The sequence below is a fragment of the Lethenteron reissneri genome, chromosome 58 (assembly GCF_015708825.2).
Source record: "Lethenteron reissneri isolate LAM-NWPU_2019-01 chromosome 58, ASM1570882v1, whole genome shotgun sequence".
Lineage (NCBI taxonomy): Eukaryota > Metazoa > Chordata > Hyperoartia > Petromyzontiformes > Petromyzontidae > Lethenteron > Lethenteron reissneri.
Window position 1 is genome coordinate 557,963 of NC_083836.1, and position 17,906 is coordinate 575,868.

The window sequence follows — 17,906 nt, forward strand, 5'->3', positions numbered from 1 at the left end:
TCTTCTCCAGCCCGTGCCGCGCCCGTCTAGCCCCCTCGATCCGGCCGAACAAAAGCTGTTTAGGCATGCGGTGGCTGGGCATGCGGGCTACATGACCCAGCCAACGCAGCCTTGCCTGCCGGAGGAGCTCACTGATGGGACTTTGCCCAGATCTTTCAAGGATTTGTGAGCTCTCACGTACACACACACACGTACGCACAGACACACACACGTACACACACACACGTACGCACACACACGTACACACACGTACACACACACACGTACGCACACACGTACACACACGTACGCACAGACACACACACGTGCGCACGGACACACACACACACACGTACGCACAGACACACACACGTACACACAGACACACACACACGTACACACAGACACACACACGTACACACAGACACACACACGCGCTACTGCACATACGTGCGCGCGCGTGCCTGCGCGTGCGTGCGAGGAGTGATGCAATCTGCGCTACGACAGCGCCCCGAATGCACGGGCAGGAATCCGCTACGGGTCTGCGACTTGTCACCGCTGGCCGCAGCCTTTCGTGTTATTGCGAAGCTACCAACTAAGCACAGCAACAAACGCAGCAACACACGACGACGACGACAACAACAACAACACACCAGCGAATGCGCATTTGCCATTCTCAATGGGAAGGGCGTTCGCTTGGTTTCTCTTTAATATTCCGGGCACACGGTGGATGTGAACGCCGAGCAGACAGCAGGCGGCCCGCTCCTCGCCCCGTTACCCGCCATCAAGAATGCGCACGAAGCAGCAGCAACATCAGCAACATCAGCAACATCAGCAACAACAACAGCAGCAACAACAGCAGCAGCAACAGTAGCAACAATAACAGCAGCAGCAACAGCAGCAGCAGCAACAGCAGCAGCAGTAAAACAACCAACTCGTCTGTGGACCGCTGCGGAGGAGAGAAGAGCGAGCGATGGTGTCTGGCCTCGCTTCGGGAGTCGCGTCTCGTGATGGAGCATCGCCGTTTGGGATTTTATTGAGCGAGTGACGTTCGTGTCTGCCCCGGCCCGGGGAGCAAAACATTGTTTAAGAGCGCGAGAGAGATAGAGAGAGAGAGGGGGGAGAGACACAGAGAGAGAGAGAGACACACAGAGAGGAAGAGAGATAGAGAAAGAGCGAGCGTCGTGTGGGGATCGTTGTTTGGAAGAGAGCCAGAGTTGTAACAGCAGAGATAACATCATCTATAACACACCATCATCATTATCTATAACACACCATCATCATCTATAACAGACCACCATCATCATCATCTATAACACACCATCCTCATCATCATCTATAACACACCATCATTATCTATAACAGACCACCATCATCATCATCTATAACACACCATCATCATCTATAACAGACCACCATCATCATCATCTATAACACACCATCATCATCTATAACACACCATCATTATCTATAACAGACCACCATCATCATCATCTATAACACACCATCATCATCTATAACAGACCACCATCATCATCATCTATAACTCACCATCCTCATCATGATCTATAACACACCATCATCATCTATAACAGACCACCATCATCATTATCTATAACACATCATCATCATCTATAACACACCATCCTCATCATCATCTATAACTCACCATCATCATCTATAACAGACAACCATCCTCATTATCTATAACACATCATCATCTATTCTCCACGACACATCGTACGATCTCCACGCCACATCGTCGAGCCATCACCGTCAACTGTCTACCCCCCTCCCCATGCGACGCCATCTCTCTCACGAGTGAATCAACATGAGGGTCCGACTCAAAACCCTGGCGCTGTGGACTGCGTACACGTGCGCCCTGTTGGTGGCAGTGGCCAACGTGCTGGACATCAGGCAAGCCATCGGCCTGGACTGTGCCGGCAGCAGCGGCAGCAGCAGCGGCAAGAGAATCCGAGGCATCGAGCCTTGGAAACCTTCAGCGGAGGCGCGACTCGCCGCGGACACCGACGAGATCGGTGGCGGCGCGGACGTCCCGGGCGGCGACGCGTCGGAGGGCGACGGGAAGCAGCAGAAGACGAGGAGGAGGGGCCCCGCGGCGGAGCGGAGCGAGCCGAGGCCGCCGCGCGCCCAGCTGTTCATCCTCACCACGTGGAGGTCGGGCTCGTCGTTCGTCGGGGAGCTGTTTAATCAGCACCCGGGCGTCTTCTACCTCTTCGAGCCCCTGTGGCACGTGTGGCAGGCGCTCTACCCGGGCGACGCCAGGGTCCTGCAGGGGGCGTCGCGGGATATGCTCAACTCCCTCTTCAGGTGTGACCTGCAGGTGAGCGGGCGGATGACTTCGGACATCGGTGATGCGACTCGCGAACTGCACTTGCCCGAGCAGTCCTCTCAGCCTATGCGGGGCGATCTTTTGTCCTGGGCACCACCACCACCATGATCATCAGCAGCAGCAGCAGTCGCATCAGATTCGACAGCGTCAACTGCATTGATGTCATCAGCATCATCAGCAGCGTTAGCTGTCATCATCAGCCAAGTATTGTCAGCGTTGATTACAGCAACAACAGCAGTCTGACCATCATCAACATCATCGACTAAAGCAGGCCTCATATTAGAGATCGCATTTACTGTGTCTGTGTATATTACAAATTACTATTTATAATTAGTGCTCACTAACAACGAATGTCTATGACGCCAGACCTCGACAGCTAAGCAGCGTTGAGCCTGGATAGTGCTTGGATGGGCGATCGCCATGCACCGCGCCGCTGTCGGGGTCAGGGTAGAGGCCGTGCCGGGGGGGGGACGGCACAACACCATTGTTGTACTGAGCTTCTATGCTCCAACGTCGGTGAACGTCCCTGGCTCTTTGCTAACCCTCGCTGAGCGTTGTGGTGAAGTATGGTCGAATGACCCCCACGACCCGCGCGCGGCGTGGGCGTGCCCTCGTCCATCAGTGGATTGATGAAAGGGCTGTACTTGTACAGTGCCCCAACAGTCTAAATAGTCTATACACGGCAGGTTTTTCTATTTCAATAGACTATGTATATATACCCTGGTGCATATATATAAGACTCTGTGTCTATTCCTATTCTAATGCAGATCTCTGTCAGCAGCCAGTGTCTGGGGACACGTGCGCGCGCACGCAACATCAATCACCAGTTGGTCACGCCAGCTAAGCCATTGCAAGAGACAAAGATCCCCCGTATAGATTGTTGTTAACAGACTGTTGGGGCAAGTGCTGTTAGCCAGCACCGATGGAGACCGGTACGGCAGACGAGGGGGTGGGGTGGTCAGCACCACGTCCGGCCGCCTTTGTCTCCCCACTCGCAGGGTGAGGACGCCCATAGGGTGAGGACGCTCCTAGGACTGTGAGTGGTAGCGGCTGATTGGGGATGCATCCATCCAGCAGTTGATTGACCATGGCTGCTGATGACGATGTTCACGGTACATTTGATCCACTTGTAAATGCACAGAAAGCCGTGTTAGAATAACTCACGGCAGTTGCGGCTGTTTCCTTCACGCGTGGGGAATGAATGAATGAAAGAGTCGCCCTGGCCATCGTGAATGTGTTCATCACATGACCGACCGCTGCCCCAATATCCATGGGGTGCCATGGTGACTAGGAGATGTTAACTCCCTCGCCTGGTATGCAGAAGGTCGAGGGTTCGACCCCGACCCTGACGCCTGCTGCTGTATATTTGGAGTTTGCGGCGTCTCTCTCACATCATCATCACGGTGGCTAGGAGATGTTAACTACCTCGCCTGGTATGCAGGAGTTTGCGTGTCTCTCTCTCCCCGTGCTCGCGTGGATTTCTCTCCGAGTCCTCCGGCTTTCCCCTCCACGTTGAGAACCGACGTCACGCGTTCAGAGTATGTGGCTGCAATAAATGTGCACGCGATAAGCCACCTCGCTGAGCTGTCATTCGTGATAGCCAGGTCGCTTCTGAAACAAAAAGCTAATTAGCTCAGTGGGCCTTACCTGGTAAAATAAAAAGTGTTTAGTCGAACCCGCTGTGCATCCAGAACCTCCAGATGGAATCGCGAGTGGAGAACCAGACTCGACATCCCAGGCAACGTCGGGCCAACGATTCCAACCACGTGCCACAAGTTGGGCCCCCACGTGCCATGTTTACTGGGCTTGCGACGATTTTTTTTATTGTTACTAGAAACAATCACTTGCCGGTCGCGTTTCAAATGGCGAACGAAACAAGAAGAGGGCTCGAGAAGGCGCGGGGTATTTTCTGTGTTCGCAGTCCGCGCTATCGCGGAGCGAAAAATAGCAGCGGGTCGTGTGGGAGCGTGCGTCACGCGAGATAAGGCAGAGTCCGCCCCTCGCCACCACCATCATCATCATCACCATCAACATTCCACTGGACGGGTTCAGGCGGCGGTGGTGCGACCCCGGTGAAGGAACATGGACAGCAACATACTCACCCACACACTCAGCCACACACTCACCCACACACTCACCCACCCACCCACACACTCAGCCACACACTCACCCACACACTCACCCACTCAGCCACACACTCACCCACACACTCACCCACCCACACACTCACCCACTCAGCCACACACTCACCCACACACTCAGCCACACACTCACCCTCACTCACCCACTCAGCCACACACTCACCCACACACTCACCCACACACTCACCCACTCACCCACCCACTCACCCACACACTCACCCACCCACTCACCCACACACTCAGCCACACACTCACCCACCCGCTCAGCCACACACTCAGCCACACACTCACCCACCCACCCAATCAACCACCCACTCAGCCACACACTGACCCACCCACTCAGCCACACACTCAGCCACACACTCACCCACCCACTCACACACTCACTCACCCACCCACTCAGTGGCGTAGCTAGGATATTTTGCGCCCGAGGACGAACTATAAAACTGGCGCCCCCCCCCCCCGTTTAATCACATACCAAAATGTAATTACATGACATGTAGGCTGTGTGTGGCGGGATATATAAACTTTTAGGTTGAGGTGTAGATTTGTGCAGTAGTTTCAGGCTGCCGCGCCCGCCGCAACAAGTTATAATGTGACGTTGTAAGCCTCATTTTGGCGCCCCTTTACCTTGGCGCCCGGGGACACATGTACCCCCCTGCCCCCCCCCCCTAGCTACGCCTCTGCACCCACTCACCCACACACTCAGCTACACACTCACCCACACACTCACCCACACACTGCAGGTCACAAACTGGTGTCCACTTTTCAAAAGTATCAACTCCCCACGCGAAGACCGCGCGAAGAGGTTGTTGACTAGAGAAAGCGGCGTCCTGGGGCTTGGCTGAGCACAGCTCCACCGTGGGTGTAGCCGGGCGGTGGTGGTGATGGTGGTGGTGATGGCGGTGGTGGTGGTGGTGATGGTGGTCGTGGCGGTGGTGGTGGTGGCGGTGGTGGTGATGGCGGTGGTGGTGGTGGTGGTGGCGACGGCGGTGGCGGCGGCGGTGGTGGTGGTGGTGGCCGTGGAGTTGTTGGTGGTGGCTACCCACGTGGCGCTCGCCACCCGGCGCTGTGTAGGTAGCGACAGGGGCTGGCGGATCGCGCGCCCACTCGTGGAGTCAAACTCCCTTCTTGGTTGGGGTCGAGGAGACGCCGTACCCTGGCTCGCCTGCAGCAGGAGGAGGAGGTAGAGAAGCCGTGGGCTCCATCTGCTCCATCTGCTCCATCTGCTCCATCTGCTCCATCTGCTCCATCTGCACGAGGATGCAGCATCGCTGCTCTGGCACGCGCGCGTTTCCTCTGGGTGCTCCAGTCCTCCCCCCCCCCCCAAGCTATTGGAGTTGACCAAACGTCCCAATGTAGGACCGCAGAGCTCGGGCAATTGTTGGTAGCTCCCGGTTCTGGCTGCCTGTGGTTTCGCCGCACCTCTGAAACTACGGAAACCGTGTTTACTTCCAAATGTGTAACGTTAACTTGCTCCAGATCTCGGTACAAACCAATGCCTACCACCAAAACACAGATGCCAATTCCCAGACATCTGATTACCCCAGTGGGTGGATAAGTGGGTGAATTACTGAGTGACTTGGAAAATAAATGAGTACATTAATGAGTTGGTGAGTGGGTAAGTGGGTGCCTGAATTAGTGAGTGGGTGGGTGAGTAAGTGGGTAACTGAATGAGTGAGTGGTTGACCTAATGAGTGGGTGACCTAATGAGTGAATGGGTGGGTGAGTGTGTGGGCGACAGAATGGGTGAGTGGGTGACTAAATGCGTAAGTGGGTGACTGAATGAGTGGGTGAATGAGTAGATGACTGAATGAATGGGTGGGTGAGTGTGTGGGTGACTGGATGAGTGAGTGGGTGAGTGAGTAGATGGCTGAATGAGCGAGTGGGTGAGCGAGTAGATGACTTAATGAGTGGGTGGGTGAGTGTGTGGGTGACTAAATGAGTGAGTGGGTGAGTGAGTAGATGGCTGAATGAGCGAGTGGGTGAGTGAATAGATGACTTAATGAGTGAGTGGGTGAGTGAGCGGCAGGGTTGCTACCTTATCCACTGTAGTCCACATGTGGACGTACAGTATCTCTCAGTCGGCACGAAATCTGTGATGTGCTGCAGTTCACCGCAACAAAGTTCAACCTAGCAGCAGCAGCGGCAGCGGCACCACGAGATCGGGGTGCAAATCAATTCCTGCTGCCAACCCAAACACCGCCCTGCCAATTTCCGGGCTGACCTGGACTAAAAGCCGGGACTTGTGGCAGGCCTATTGGCAACCACTGACCCAGAGAGGGAAGCCGCCCCTCAGGGAAAATGTTTCCGATGTATGTTTTCCCTTTCCTGCTTCCTGAGTAAAAGAAAGAGGCCCACAAGAGAGGTGTATGGAGCGAGCTCGTCGCGCGAGTCGTTGGGATTACAAATCGGCAAGAGCAGGCGTCGTCAGTCAAGGCAGTGGCTCATCTCTCGCTCATCTCGGCTCTGTGAAGGCGACGTTTTGCCATGGGATGCGCCATTTAACTTTACCGCCGCAGCAACTTTGTTACGGCAGAAGCCACGTGAAGTATTTTCCAGTTGGTCAAACTTGCCTTTACACCCGATAATAATTATATAAATTTTACTTTTTTATTCAGAAAATCCGAAGGACTGTTTTTTTTTTCTCAAGAAGGCCCTGCTACATGCCGCTTCTATTTGAAGACTTTTCAGCCAGGTAACGATGCGTGCTTATGGATCATTGGGCGCCGCGGTGGCTATGCGATGTTAGCTACCTTGCCTGGTATGCAGGAGATCTCTTTTTTTCGCGTGAATGGGCTGCGACAATGAAGGCATCGCCCTTGACAACCCGCTGTTATTGAATGCGGGCGAACCCCAGAATCGCATCCCAGAATTTCAGCAGTTGCCTGGCGAGCCAGCACCCTGCCTCCAGGACCTCATGGCCACTTGAACTCTTTTATTAAAGATCCACTGTGGATTACTACACCGAACCGTGTCAGACCTTAGAAGCTAAGCAGGTCTTGATCCTGGACAATTCTATAAAAAAAATTACCAGGCAAGGCCCACTGAGCAACACAGCTCTTTTTTAGAAGCGACCTGCCCATCACACATGATGTGGAATCGCGTGGACATTCATAGCAGACAAATAATCTGAACGCGTGACGTTGATTCTAAATGTGGAGGGGGAAAAACCGGAGGACCCGGAGGAAAATCCACGCCACCACGGGGAGAGAGACACCACAAATTCCAAATATACAGCAGCAGGCGTCAGGGTCGGGATCGAACCCACGACCTCCTTGCACACCAGGCGAGGTAGTTAACATCTCCTAGCCATCGTGGGTAACAACGGCGGTCACAGGCTGCGGTGGGGGACCACAATCGCGGCGTCGCGGCCGCGCGCCAAGATCGGCGGTCGTACCACCGAGCGATCCTTCAACCACTACGCTCCCCCCCCCCACACTGACCAGCGTGGTGAAGTATGGTCAAATAACGCCCCCCCCCCCACCCCTGCCCTCAATCCCCCCCACGACTCGCAGAGCCGCTTTCTCTTTATTCGTGAGCTTTTTGGAGAATTCATTGCACTCCAGCATCTTCCCACTCACCGCAGTGTGGTGAGTGGGAGGGTGAGTGGCAGGGTGAGCGGGAAGGTGAGTAGGTAGATGGATGAGTGAGAAGGTGAGTGGGTGGGCGAGTGGAGTGAGAGGGTGGGTGAGTAGGTGGGTGAGTGAGCGGGTGAGTGAGTGAGCAAGTGGGTGATTGAGCGGGTGAGTGTGTTGCTGTGACCTGCTACACTACCACCCGCCCCAACTCACCCACTCCACCCCCCCCCCCCCCCCCCAGGTGTTCAACCTGTACGGCAACGGGCAGAACATGACGAGTCGCGACATCTTCCGCTCGCCGCTCAACCGCGCGCTCTGCTCCCCGCCGCTGTGCCCGGCGCTGGCGCGGCCCCGCGGGGGGGTGGCGGCGCTGGTGGACGAGCGCGCGTGCTCGCGCCTCTGCCCCCCGCGGCCGCTCGCCCACGTGGAGGCGCGCTGCCGCCGCCTGCCGCTCGTCGTCATCAAGGGGGTGCGCATCTTCGACCTCGAGCTGCTCGCGCCGCTCCTGCAGGACCCCTCGCTCAACCTCAAGGTCGGGCCCTTGGGTTGGGATGTGTGGGGTGGGGTGTGATGTGTGTGATGTGTGGGGTGGGATGTGTGGGGTGAGTGTGATGTGTGGGGTGGGATGTATGGGGTGTGTGGGATGTGTGGGGTGGGATGTGTGGGGTGAGTGTGATGTGTGGGGTGGGATGTGTGGGGTGGGGTGTGTGGGATGTGTGGGGTGAGTGGGATGTGGTGTGTAGGATGTGATGAGTGCGAAGCGACGTGTCCATGAGTGAATGCGTTGTCACAGCTACCAACTCCAGTCACCTGAACCGATCCTGAGCCTCCCTTAGATGGACTCAGGCTCAAATGAGTACCTCGTGCGGTGTGTAAACATCGCCACTGGGGAGACAAAGACGGCCGCGCGTGGTGGTGGCCACCCACCCCCTCGTGTGCCGTGCCGGCCTTCACAGGTGCTACTCACTAGCAGCACTTGCCCCAACAGTCTGTTCAGGCTACGCGGGGTGAGCGGTGAGCTCAGGAGGTGAGTGCAGTGTCTCATCAAGGTGCAGCGCATAGCGTGGGAGCATAGGGGTACAGTACAATAGTAGCTCTTGCTGCAACAGGCTGTAACTGCAGCCTATAGCACCTGCTTGTATGGACGTGATCTTCCGTCAAGCACTCAACCCTGCTGAGCCATCTGTGATACGATCTGTTAAACTAAAATACATCGAAAACTGTGTTATTAAAACCTAATTCGCCATGTTCCAGCTTCGAGAAGGCAGGGGAGCATAGCTGCGGCGTTGAAGTGCAGTACAACAATGCATTTTGGTCACCGGCCTTTTTTATTGAGCCGTTAAGGCCGCATTGAGCCCTCAGCGCGAAGTGCGTTCAAAGTCTCCGCACGCGGTGCCCACGCACGCGCGGTGCCCACGCACGCGCGGTACCCACGCACACGGTGCCCACGCACACGCGGTACCCACGCACACGGTACCCACGCACACGCGGTGTCCACACACACAGTACCCACGCACACGGTACCCACGCACACGCGGTACCCACGCACACGCGGTACCCACGCACACGCGGTACCCACGCACACGGTGCCCACGCACACGCGGTGTCCACACACACAGTACCCACGCACACGCGGTACCCACGCACACGGTGTCCACGCACACGCGGTACCCACGCACACGCGGTACCCACGCACACGGTACCCACGCACGCGCGGTACCCACGCACACGCGGTACCCACGCACACACGGTGCCCACGCACACGGTACCCACGCACACGCGGTACCCACGCACACGCGGTACCCACGCACACGCGGTACCCACGCACACACGGTACCCACGCACACACGGTGCCCACGCACACGGTACCCACGCACACGGTACCCACGCACGCGCGGTACCCACGCACACGCGGTACCCACGCACACACGGTGCCCACGCACACGGTACCCACGCACACGCGGTACCCACGCACACGCGGTACCCACGCACACGCGGTACCCACGCACACGCGGTACCCACGCACACGCGGTGCCCACGCACACGCGGTGCCCACGCACACGCGGTGTCCACGCACACGCGGTGTCCACGCACACACGGTACCCACGCACACACGGTACCCACGCACACGCGGTGTCCACGCACACGCGGTGTCCACGCACACGCGGTGTCCACGCACACACGGTACCCACGCACACGGTGCCCACGCACACGCGGTGTTCACGCACACACGGTACCCACGCACACACGGTACCCACGCACACGCGGTGTCCACGCACACGCGGTGTCCACGCACACACGGTACCCACACACACACGGTACCCACGCACACGCGGTGTCCACGCACACGCGGTGTTCACGCACACGCGGTGTTCACGCACACACGGTACCCACGCACACGCGGTGTCCACGCACACGCGGTACCCACGCACACGGTGCCCACGCACACGCGGTGTTCACGCACACACGGTACCCACGCACACACGGTACCCACGCACACGCGGTGTCCTCGCACACGCGGTGTCCACGCACACACGGTACCCACGCACACGCGGTGTCCACGCACACACGGTACCCACGCACACGGTGCCCACGCACACGGTGCCCACGCACACGCGGTGTTCACGCACACGGTACCCACGCACACGCGGTGTTCACGCACACGGTGCCCACGCACACGCGGTGTTCACGCACACGGTGCCCACGCACACGCGGTGTCCACGTGCACGGTGTTCACGCACACGGTGCCCACGCACACGCGGTGTTCACGCACACGGTGTTCACGCACACGGTGCCCACGCACACGCGGTGTTCACGCACACGGTACCCACGCACACGCGGTGTCCACGTGCACGCGGTGTCCACGTGCACGCGGTGTTCACGCACACGGTACCCACGCACACGGTACCCACGCACACGCGGTGTCCACGCACACGCGGTGTCCACGTGCACGCCTCGGCCGCTGGCGCGGGCTAAGACTGTCGTGCGACGACGTGGAGGTGCGAACGTCGTAAACGATGCACGAGATGCCACCCCCCCCCCCCCCCCCGTGGGCGCCGCGGTGGCTGTGAGATGTGAACTCCCTCGCCTGGTACACAGGAAGGCGTGGGTTCGATCCCGATTCTGACGCCTGCTGCTGTCAATTTGGAGTTTGCGGTGTCTCCCTCCCCGTGGTCGCGGGGAGTTTTTTCCGGGTCCTCCGCTTTTCCCCTCCACATTTATAATCAACATCACGCGTTCAGAGTATTTTGCTGCTGTAAATGTCCACGTGGTGGCGATGATAAACCCCCTTCGTTGAGCGACCATTTGCGACAGCCAGGTCGCTTCTGCAAAAAGAGCTGTAGAGCTCAGTGGGCCTTGCCTGGCAAAACAAAAAAATAAAGTTTCTAGTTCAGTTTTTAGTGAAGCAAAAGTCGGTGCGACATTTGGCTTGGAGACGGCCACAGCCACTCGCGCTGCCCGGCTCAAGCAGCAGTCCGGTCGCAATGCGCCGGCCGGACGAGACGGCATGATCACCCTCACTGCCTCCCACCTGCCTGGCTGCTGGAGCGTCACCCCCCCCCACCCTCGATGCCACTCGCAGGAGGAGGCCGTTGTGTGCCGGCGTCAGGGGTCCAAAGTTTGGCAAGTTCGAAAATTGACACCGCAAACCACTCAATTGGGACGATACACAGCAGCAGCAGCAGGAGCAGCAGCAGGAGCAGCAGCAGGAGCACGATCAACCATTGCCCCCTACTGGCAGCAGGCGAATGCGCCAGGTCACCGTTGCAAATCGGACTCGTCCCGGTCATGCAACTCGAACGTTAATTTGACTATTTACACTGCGTGTGTGTGTACCGTGTGTTGAACTTCTGTCGCACCGTACGTAGCGGACCGTGCTCAGGGGAGATGCGTGTGTTTGTCGGGAGTGGTGGGACAGTGGTTAGCGCAGTGCACTACATACTGCAGCCATCTGGCTTTGATTGCCAGTCACAGAAAAAAGACAAAGATCGCCCTGTATAGCCTCAACCGTCTGTTGGGGCAAGTGTTGTTAGCGAGCACCTAATGAAGGCCGGCACGGCACACGAGCGGGTGGGTGACAAGCACCACGCCCGGCCGCCTTTTTCTCCCCAGTGGCGATGTTCACACACTGCACCATTTAATCATTTGAGGCTGAGTCGACCTATGGGAGGCCCCGGATCGTCACTGGAGATGGCCGTGGGCTGGAATTGAAACGCGGGTGGCCGGGTTCGTAGCGCATCGCGCTAACCAACAGCACCACCGCTCCCCACAGCGAACACAGTGTGAGTGGCGGGTGATCCCCAACGGGTCGTGGGCTTCCCAAGGTCAGCTCAGCATCGGGTGCAGCGCGTTCACACGTGGGGCTCTGGGGGAGACACGGGTGGCTGGCCAGTAGGTGTATCACCTGTCCAGGTTTTATCAGGTGGGGTTGTCACCTGCGGGGATTGGCAGCCGTGTTCGGGTGACGGCAGGGAATCATTTGTAGCGAGATGCGGCAGCGGTGCCGTTGCTGCGTCGGACTTCACCGCAGGAGACGGCGGTGCACGGTGTTGATGATGGACCGAGCGAGCTGCCTGGCAAGCGCCCCCTGGGTGTGGTGGGCAAAGGCGGCGAGCCGGCCGGACGTGGCGCTACCCCCTCCCCACCACCCCCGCCTTGTGCGCGTCGTTCCACACTTGCCCCGCCAGCCTGTCTCGGCTACACGGGCGCATTTGTCTCCGCGCGGCGATGATGAATCGGCGTCGAGCGCCGTGCCGCCAGCCGCGCTGCCGCGGTCGTGGGCGGCCGCGCGGAGTTGGTGGGCGGCGCTCCTCTGCGCAGGCGGTGGCGCGCGTGTCGAGGGTTTACTGCTGCGAGCGCCATCGCCGCGTGATGGTGGAGGGAGGAGGGAGGCTCGGCAGGGAGGCAGAGAGACGGAGAGGTGTGACCGGCAGGCGGAGAGCAGGACACGCACCACGCAGGCTGGATGGCAGTGTTCATGCGCTGCGCTACGCGAGAGAGAGAGAGAGGCACATCTCAGATGTTATTGTGTTCATCCTCGCCGAGTTGCATTCTTGGCGTCGGGATGCCGAGGTCGCACTCGTTACATACAAAGTGCGAGCCACAGATGGGCCGCAATACCTCGCTGATCTCGTCAAGGGGCGTAAACAATCATCAGGCGAAACTCCGGGCCATCCTCGCAGCACCGAACGAAGGTGGTCACGGCACCGCGCGCTTTCAGGTGCGCTTCCGCGGCCGTCTGGAACGCTCTTCCTTCCGATATTAGGACACCGCTGGAACTATGCACTTTTTAATCATCTAGATTGAAAACGCATTTCTTTAGAACTGATTTTTGTGTTTAGATTGTTGTCTTTTCCCCGCACCTCCGATTAGCACGATTGGCTACGTACGGTGCAAAAGAAGTTCAACGTACATACACAGACGGCATTCTTGAGCTAGAAACTTCCCAAGGTGTGGAGGTTCCAGAATGTTTCGATTCCTGCTCACGGCCAACACCAGTGACGATTATCTGAACCGGTCCTGGGCCTCCCCTAGATCGACTTAGCCTCAAATGAGTACCTGGTGCGTTGTGTAGTAAACATCGCCACTGGGGAGACAAAGGCGGTCTATGGTGGTGCTGGCTACCCGACCCCTCGTGCGCCGTGCGGCCTGTATAGGTGCTCGCAATCAGCACTTGCCCCAACAGTCTGTCAAGGCTACACACCATTGTCTTTGCGTTATAACGTCTGTCGCACCCCCTCTTCCAACACGTCCCCACGCACCCCCCCCCCCCCCCCGCGGGCCCCCCAGGTGATCCACCTGGTCCGAGACCCACGCGCGGTGGCCAGCTCCCGTCTCAAGTCCAAGCACGGCCTCATCCGCGAAAGCCTCCAGGTGGTGCGCTCGCTGCGGCGCGACAAGTCCCAGCACCAGCACCACCTCCTGCGGCGCTCCCACCACCCGCTCGGCGCGCCCGACGACGCCGACCCGGCGCCGCCGCCGCCGCCAGGGTCGTCGGGCCGCGAGCGCCGCGCGCCGGGAGGCCCCTCGCACCCCAGCGAGCTCAACGCCCTCGCCGCCATGGGGCCGATCTGCGCGTCGACGGAGCGCGCCGTGGGGGCGGCGCTGGCGTCTCCGCCGTGGCTGCGCGGCCGCTACATGCTGGTGCGCTACGAGGACGTGGTGCGCTCCCCGCTGCGCTCGCTGGGCGCCATGCACGCCTTCGCGGGCCTGCGCCCCGAGCCGGCGCTCGGCGACTTCGTGCTCCGGATGGTCGGCGGAGGAGGAGGCAACCGCTCCTCGGCGGCGGGGGGCGGCGACCCGTTCCGCGTGGGCTCCATGGACGCGAGGGCGGCGCTGGGCGAGTGGAGGACGCGCCTGGCCGTGCAGCAGGTGCGCCACGTGGAGGAGAACTGCCGCGGGGCCATGGCGCTGCTGGGCTACGTGCCCGTGCCGGCCGGCGCGCGCTCGCTCGGCCAGACGCTGCTCGCGCCGCTCGACTTCACGTACGCGTGAAGGCGTCGGGAGGCGCCGTGGGGCCGTTTGTTGTTGCTGCTGTTGTTGTTGTTGATGCTCCTGCTGTTGTTGTTGTGGTGCCCGTGCCGTGTGCCGAGTGTCGACGGGTAAGGGAGCGCGTTCGGCTCAGATGCCCCACGCCGGCAACTCGAAGCACCTTGCCTCATCGCATCGTCTCATCATCCATCATCTCATCACCTTATCCATCATCTCATCATCGCATCATCGCGACCCGCTACACTGCCCTGCTGCAGTCTCGTCAAAGGGAGCCCCCAGCAGTAGCCATCCCTACGCGGCATGTAGACAACTCGCGTAGATATCCATGGGATTTTAGAGACCCGTAGACTCATAGAGATCCATAGACTCACACAGGACCCACAGACTCACACAGAGACCCACAAACTCACATGGGGGAGCGTAAACTCGCACAGAGACCCACAGACTCGCACAGAGACCCACAAACTCACACAGAGACCCACAGACTCGCACTGAGGCCCACAGACTCACACTGAGGCCCACAGATTCGCACAGAGGCTCACAGACTCGCACTGAGGCCCACAGACTCGTACAGACACCCAGACTCACACAGAGGCCCACAGACTCGCACAGAGGCCCACAGACTCGCACTGAGGCCCACAGAGTCGTGCATACACCCAGACTCACACAGAGGCCCACGGACTCGCACAGAGGCCCACAGACTCACACAGAGGCCCACAGACTCGTACATACACCCAGACTCACACAGAGGCCCACAGACTCGCACAGAGGCCCACGGACTCGCACTGAGGCCCACAGACTCGCACTGAGGCCCACAGACTCGCACTGAGGCCCACAGACTCGCACAGAGGCCCACAGACTCGCACAGATAGCCATAGGTAAGCATGCATGGACAAGCATTCATAGAATGCTTCAATGCCCCCGGAAACTCCAAGCACCTTGCACCTCATCTCAACCATTCCTGTGCCCTGCTGCGGCCCAGCCAGGGGTAGCCCCCCCACCGCCCCCTCCCAATGGCACAGTTGTCCACAACACTGCCTTGAGAATGGACATTCGTCAGCTGGTAGGGGGGCGACGTTGCTGTGGGGGTTTCCCCTCCCTCATCGGTGATTTGCGAGGAGTTCGAGGCGCTACTCGGATCGACCGGCGGCCGTGCGGTCGCTGGTCAGGGGCGCAGGAGCGGCGCTCCGCGACAAGGCGAGCCGCGGAACGACTCGTTCTGCGGTCCCTTCGCGTGACCTCTCGCCCGCACACTCGTAGAGGGGGACGAGAGGGCAGCGCCTTCATCGCGCGCGCTCCCGACGGGGGGATGTTCGCCGCGTGACGCTCGCAACCGATGTCATTTCATCTCAGAGATGATAGAATCGAGGCAACGTTTACTGCGGAGCCAGATTTAATTGTGATGCAGTGTCTCCTTCTGCTTTTCGTTGCCGACCCCTGCATGAGGAACGTGTGCCGAGTAACGACGAGACGGAGTGATAACAATATGGGATCACCACTGCCAAGCCATCCTGCCGTGGTGTAATCATCGTGAGCACACCGCAGTCGCGGTCCAGACGGCGCCGGTTCCGGCCTCCCGGCGCGGCAGTTCAGACCAAGTCCACCCAGCGGTCGATATTGCTGCGTCGCAGTGAGGTTACGTGTGGGTGGTGGGGGTGAAGTGTGGGTACCCCCGCCTCTTCCGCCAAGGTGTACCGTAGTGTTCTTGACTGATTTTCAGAGGGGGGCGGTGGGGGGGTCACTGTCGCCGACAAGACATCGTCAGTGCGAGGGGCCATTGCTGGGTTTGACAGCAGCACGGTGATGATGATGATGATGACGGGGTCGCGGTGGTGCTCTCACTCCCCGTGTATTGTCGGGGGCCGCACTGGAGGCCACTCGGGGGCCGTCAGTGGCCCGCGGTTTGTGTGCAGTGGCCAGCGTGGGAGAGTAGGCCTCAGCGCCTTCTCGTCCGAGGCCGTGCGTCTCCAGCAGGGCCGCCAGCAGGCATCTGCGGGGCTGCTCCTTTGCCGCTTCTAATTTGATTCGAGCAACGCGACCCTCGCAACGGATCGCGAGCCCAGGGCGCCGTGAGCGCCGTGAGCTGTCGGAGACTGCCGAAGTTGCAGCTTCATCAGCAGGTCTTCGTGGTTGGGGTTAGATCGCGTAAGTATAAATGTGTCGTTAACCCACCACCACCCGACACAGCCAATGAGTGAGGTCTGTGATGTAAACAAAACGTGCCAATTTGTTACGAGTTCAGCACGCCGGTGTGTTGGAGAGTAAACCCACGACATGTACAATGTGAGTAGTGCGACGTTTCGCTGGTAATTACAACAACCAGCTGCATCAGGCGACAGCCAGAAATATGAAGAAGTCGTCATTACTAAGAGGCACGTTTTGTTTACTTGACGAACTTCACCAGTTGGCTGTGTCGGGTGGTGGCCTGTTCACGACACATTTATATATTTACTCGATCTAACCCCAAATAACCTTTATTATGGATAATGTTGGTCGCGAAATCCGGCTACGTGTTAAAGATGTTGCTGGTTCATGTGCAATGTTCAGTGGCATTTTAAGATCTTACCACTTGTGTTCATACGTTTACTTTGTTGTGTTTGAGGAGGCCGTTAAGTTACATTGTATTTGTTTTAACTTGGCTGTTTTAGGACAAATGTGAAAAATAATGTAAACAAACATGAACACGTATAATAAAGAGTATATTAATTGAAAAAATGCCGCCAGGATCTTCACTGTGTGATTATCAACCTGATTTTCTTTTCAATATTCAGTACCGGTCACAGTTCAAACAAACGTGTCCATGCTCTGTCAAGCTGCCCGATTTCTGTGATCAAATATAATCGGCGACACTTCTGGCAATGCCACTTCTTTACGAGCTATGAAGAATGGCCGTTGTCCGAAACGTCATCTATTATATATTTATTGAATAGTTCCGTTAACGGAAGTGAATTGGAGGTGATTTCGAGATGACGTCACCATCCCGTGGCTAGCCAGGATATGGCGGTACACAAAGTGTAGTGACGAAACTCCACGCGCGTTTTAGTTTGCCAGGTACGGAGCTGCTGGGTGTGATCGCTGGCGAAACGTCCGCCTCGAACTGTGAACGTCGTGGGTTTACTCCCCAACACACGAGCGGCGTGCTGAGCTAATCACGAACTGGCACGTTCTGTTTACGTGGCAAACCTGACTAATAGGCTGTGTCGGGTGGTGGTGGTGGTGGGTTTAATGACACGTTCATATTTACGCGATCTAACCCCCCCAACAACCCCCTCTATTATGGATATTGGTCGTGAAAACCTCGTCGCGTGGAAAGCTGCGAGGATTGCGCCGCACTGCACGGGACGTGCAATCTTAGACCCC

General features: G+C 58.1%; 1 protein-coding gene across 1 annotated transcript; it reads left to right on the plus strand.

Moving 5' to 3' along the window:
* The first annotated feature begins 443 nt into the window (after nucleotides 1-443).
* LOC133357546 (carbohydrate sulfotransferase 2-like) lies at nucleotides 444-17,608 on the plus strand. The gene is made up of 3 exons (XM_061575523.1): nucleotides 444-2,323; nucleotides 8,296-8,586; nucleotides 13,845-17,608. Exons 1-3 carry the CDS (start codon nucleotides 1,811-1,813, stop codon nucleotides 14,547-14,549), a joined length of 1,509 nt encoding a protein of 502 aa, XP_061431507.1. The 5' UTR covers nucleotides 444-1,810; the 3' UTR covers nucleotides 14,550-17,608.
* Nucleotides 17,609-17,906: the final 298 nt, after the last annotated feature.

Coding starts and splice junctions, on each gene's coding strand:
- LOC133357546 (XM_061575523.1), top strand. CDS start 1,811: ATGAGGGTCCGACTCAAAACCCTGGCGCTGTGGACTGCGTACACGTGC. Junction 2,324..8,295: donor TCTTCAGGTGTGACCTGCAG/GTGAGCGGGCGG, acceptor CCCCCCCCCCAG/GTGTTCAACCTGTACGGCAA. Junction 8,587..13,844: donor ACCCCTCGCTCAACCTCAAG/GTCGGGCCCTTG, acceptor CGGGCCCCCCAG/GTGATCCACCTGGTCCGAGA.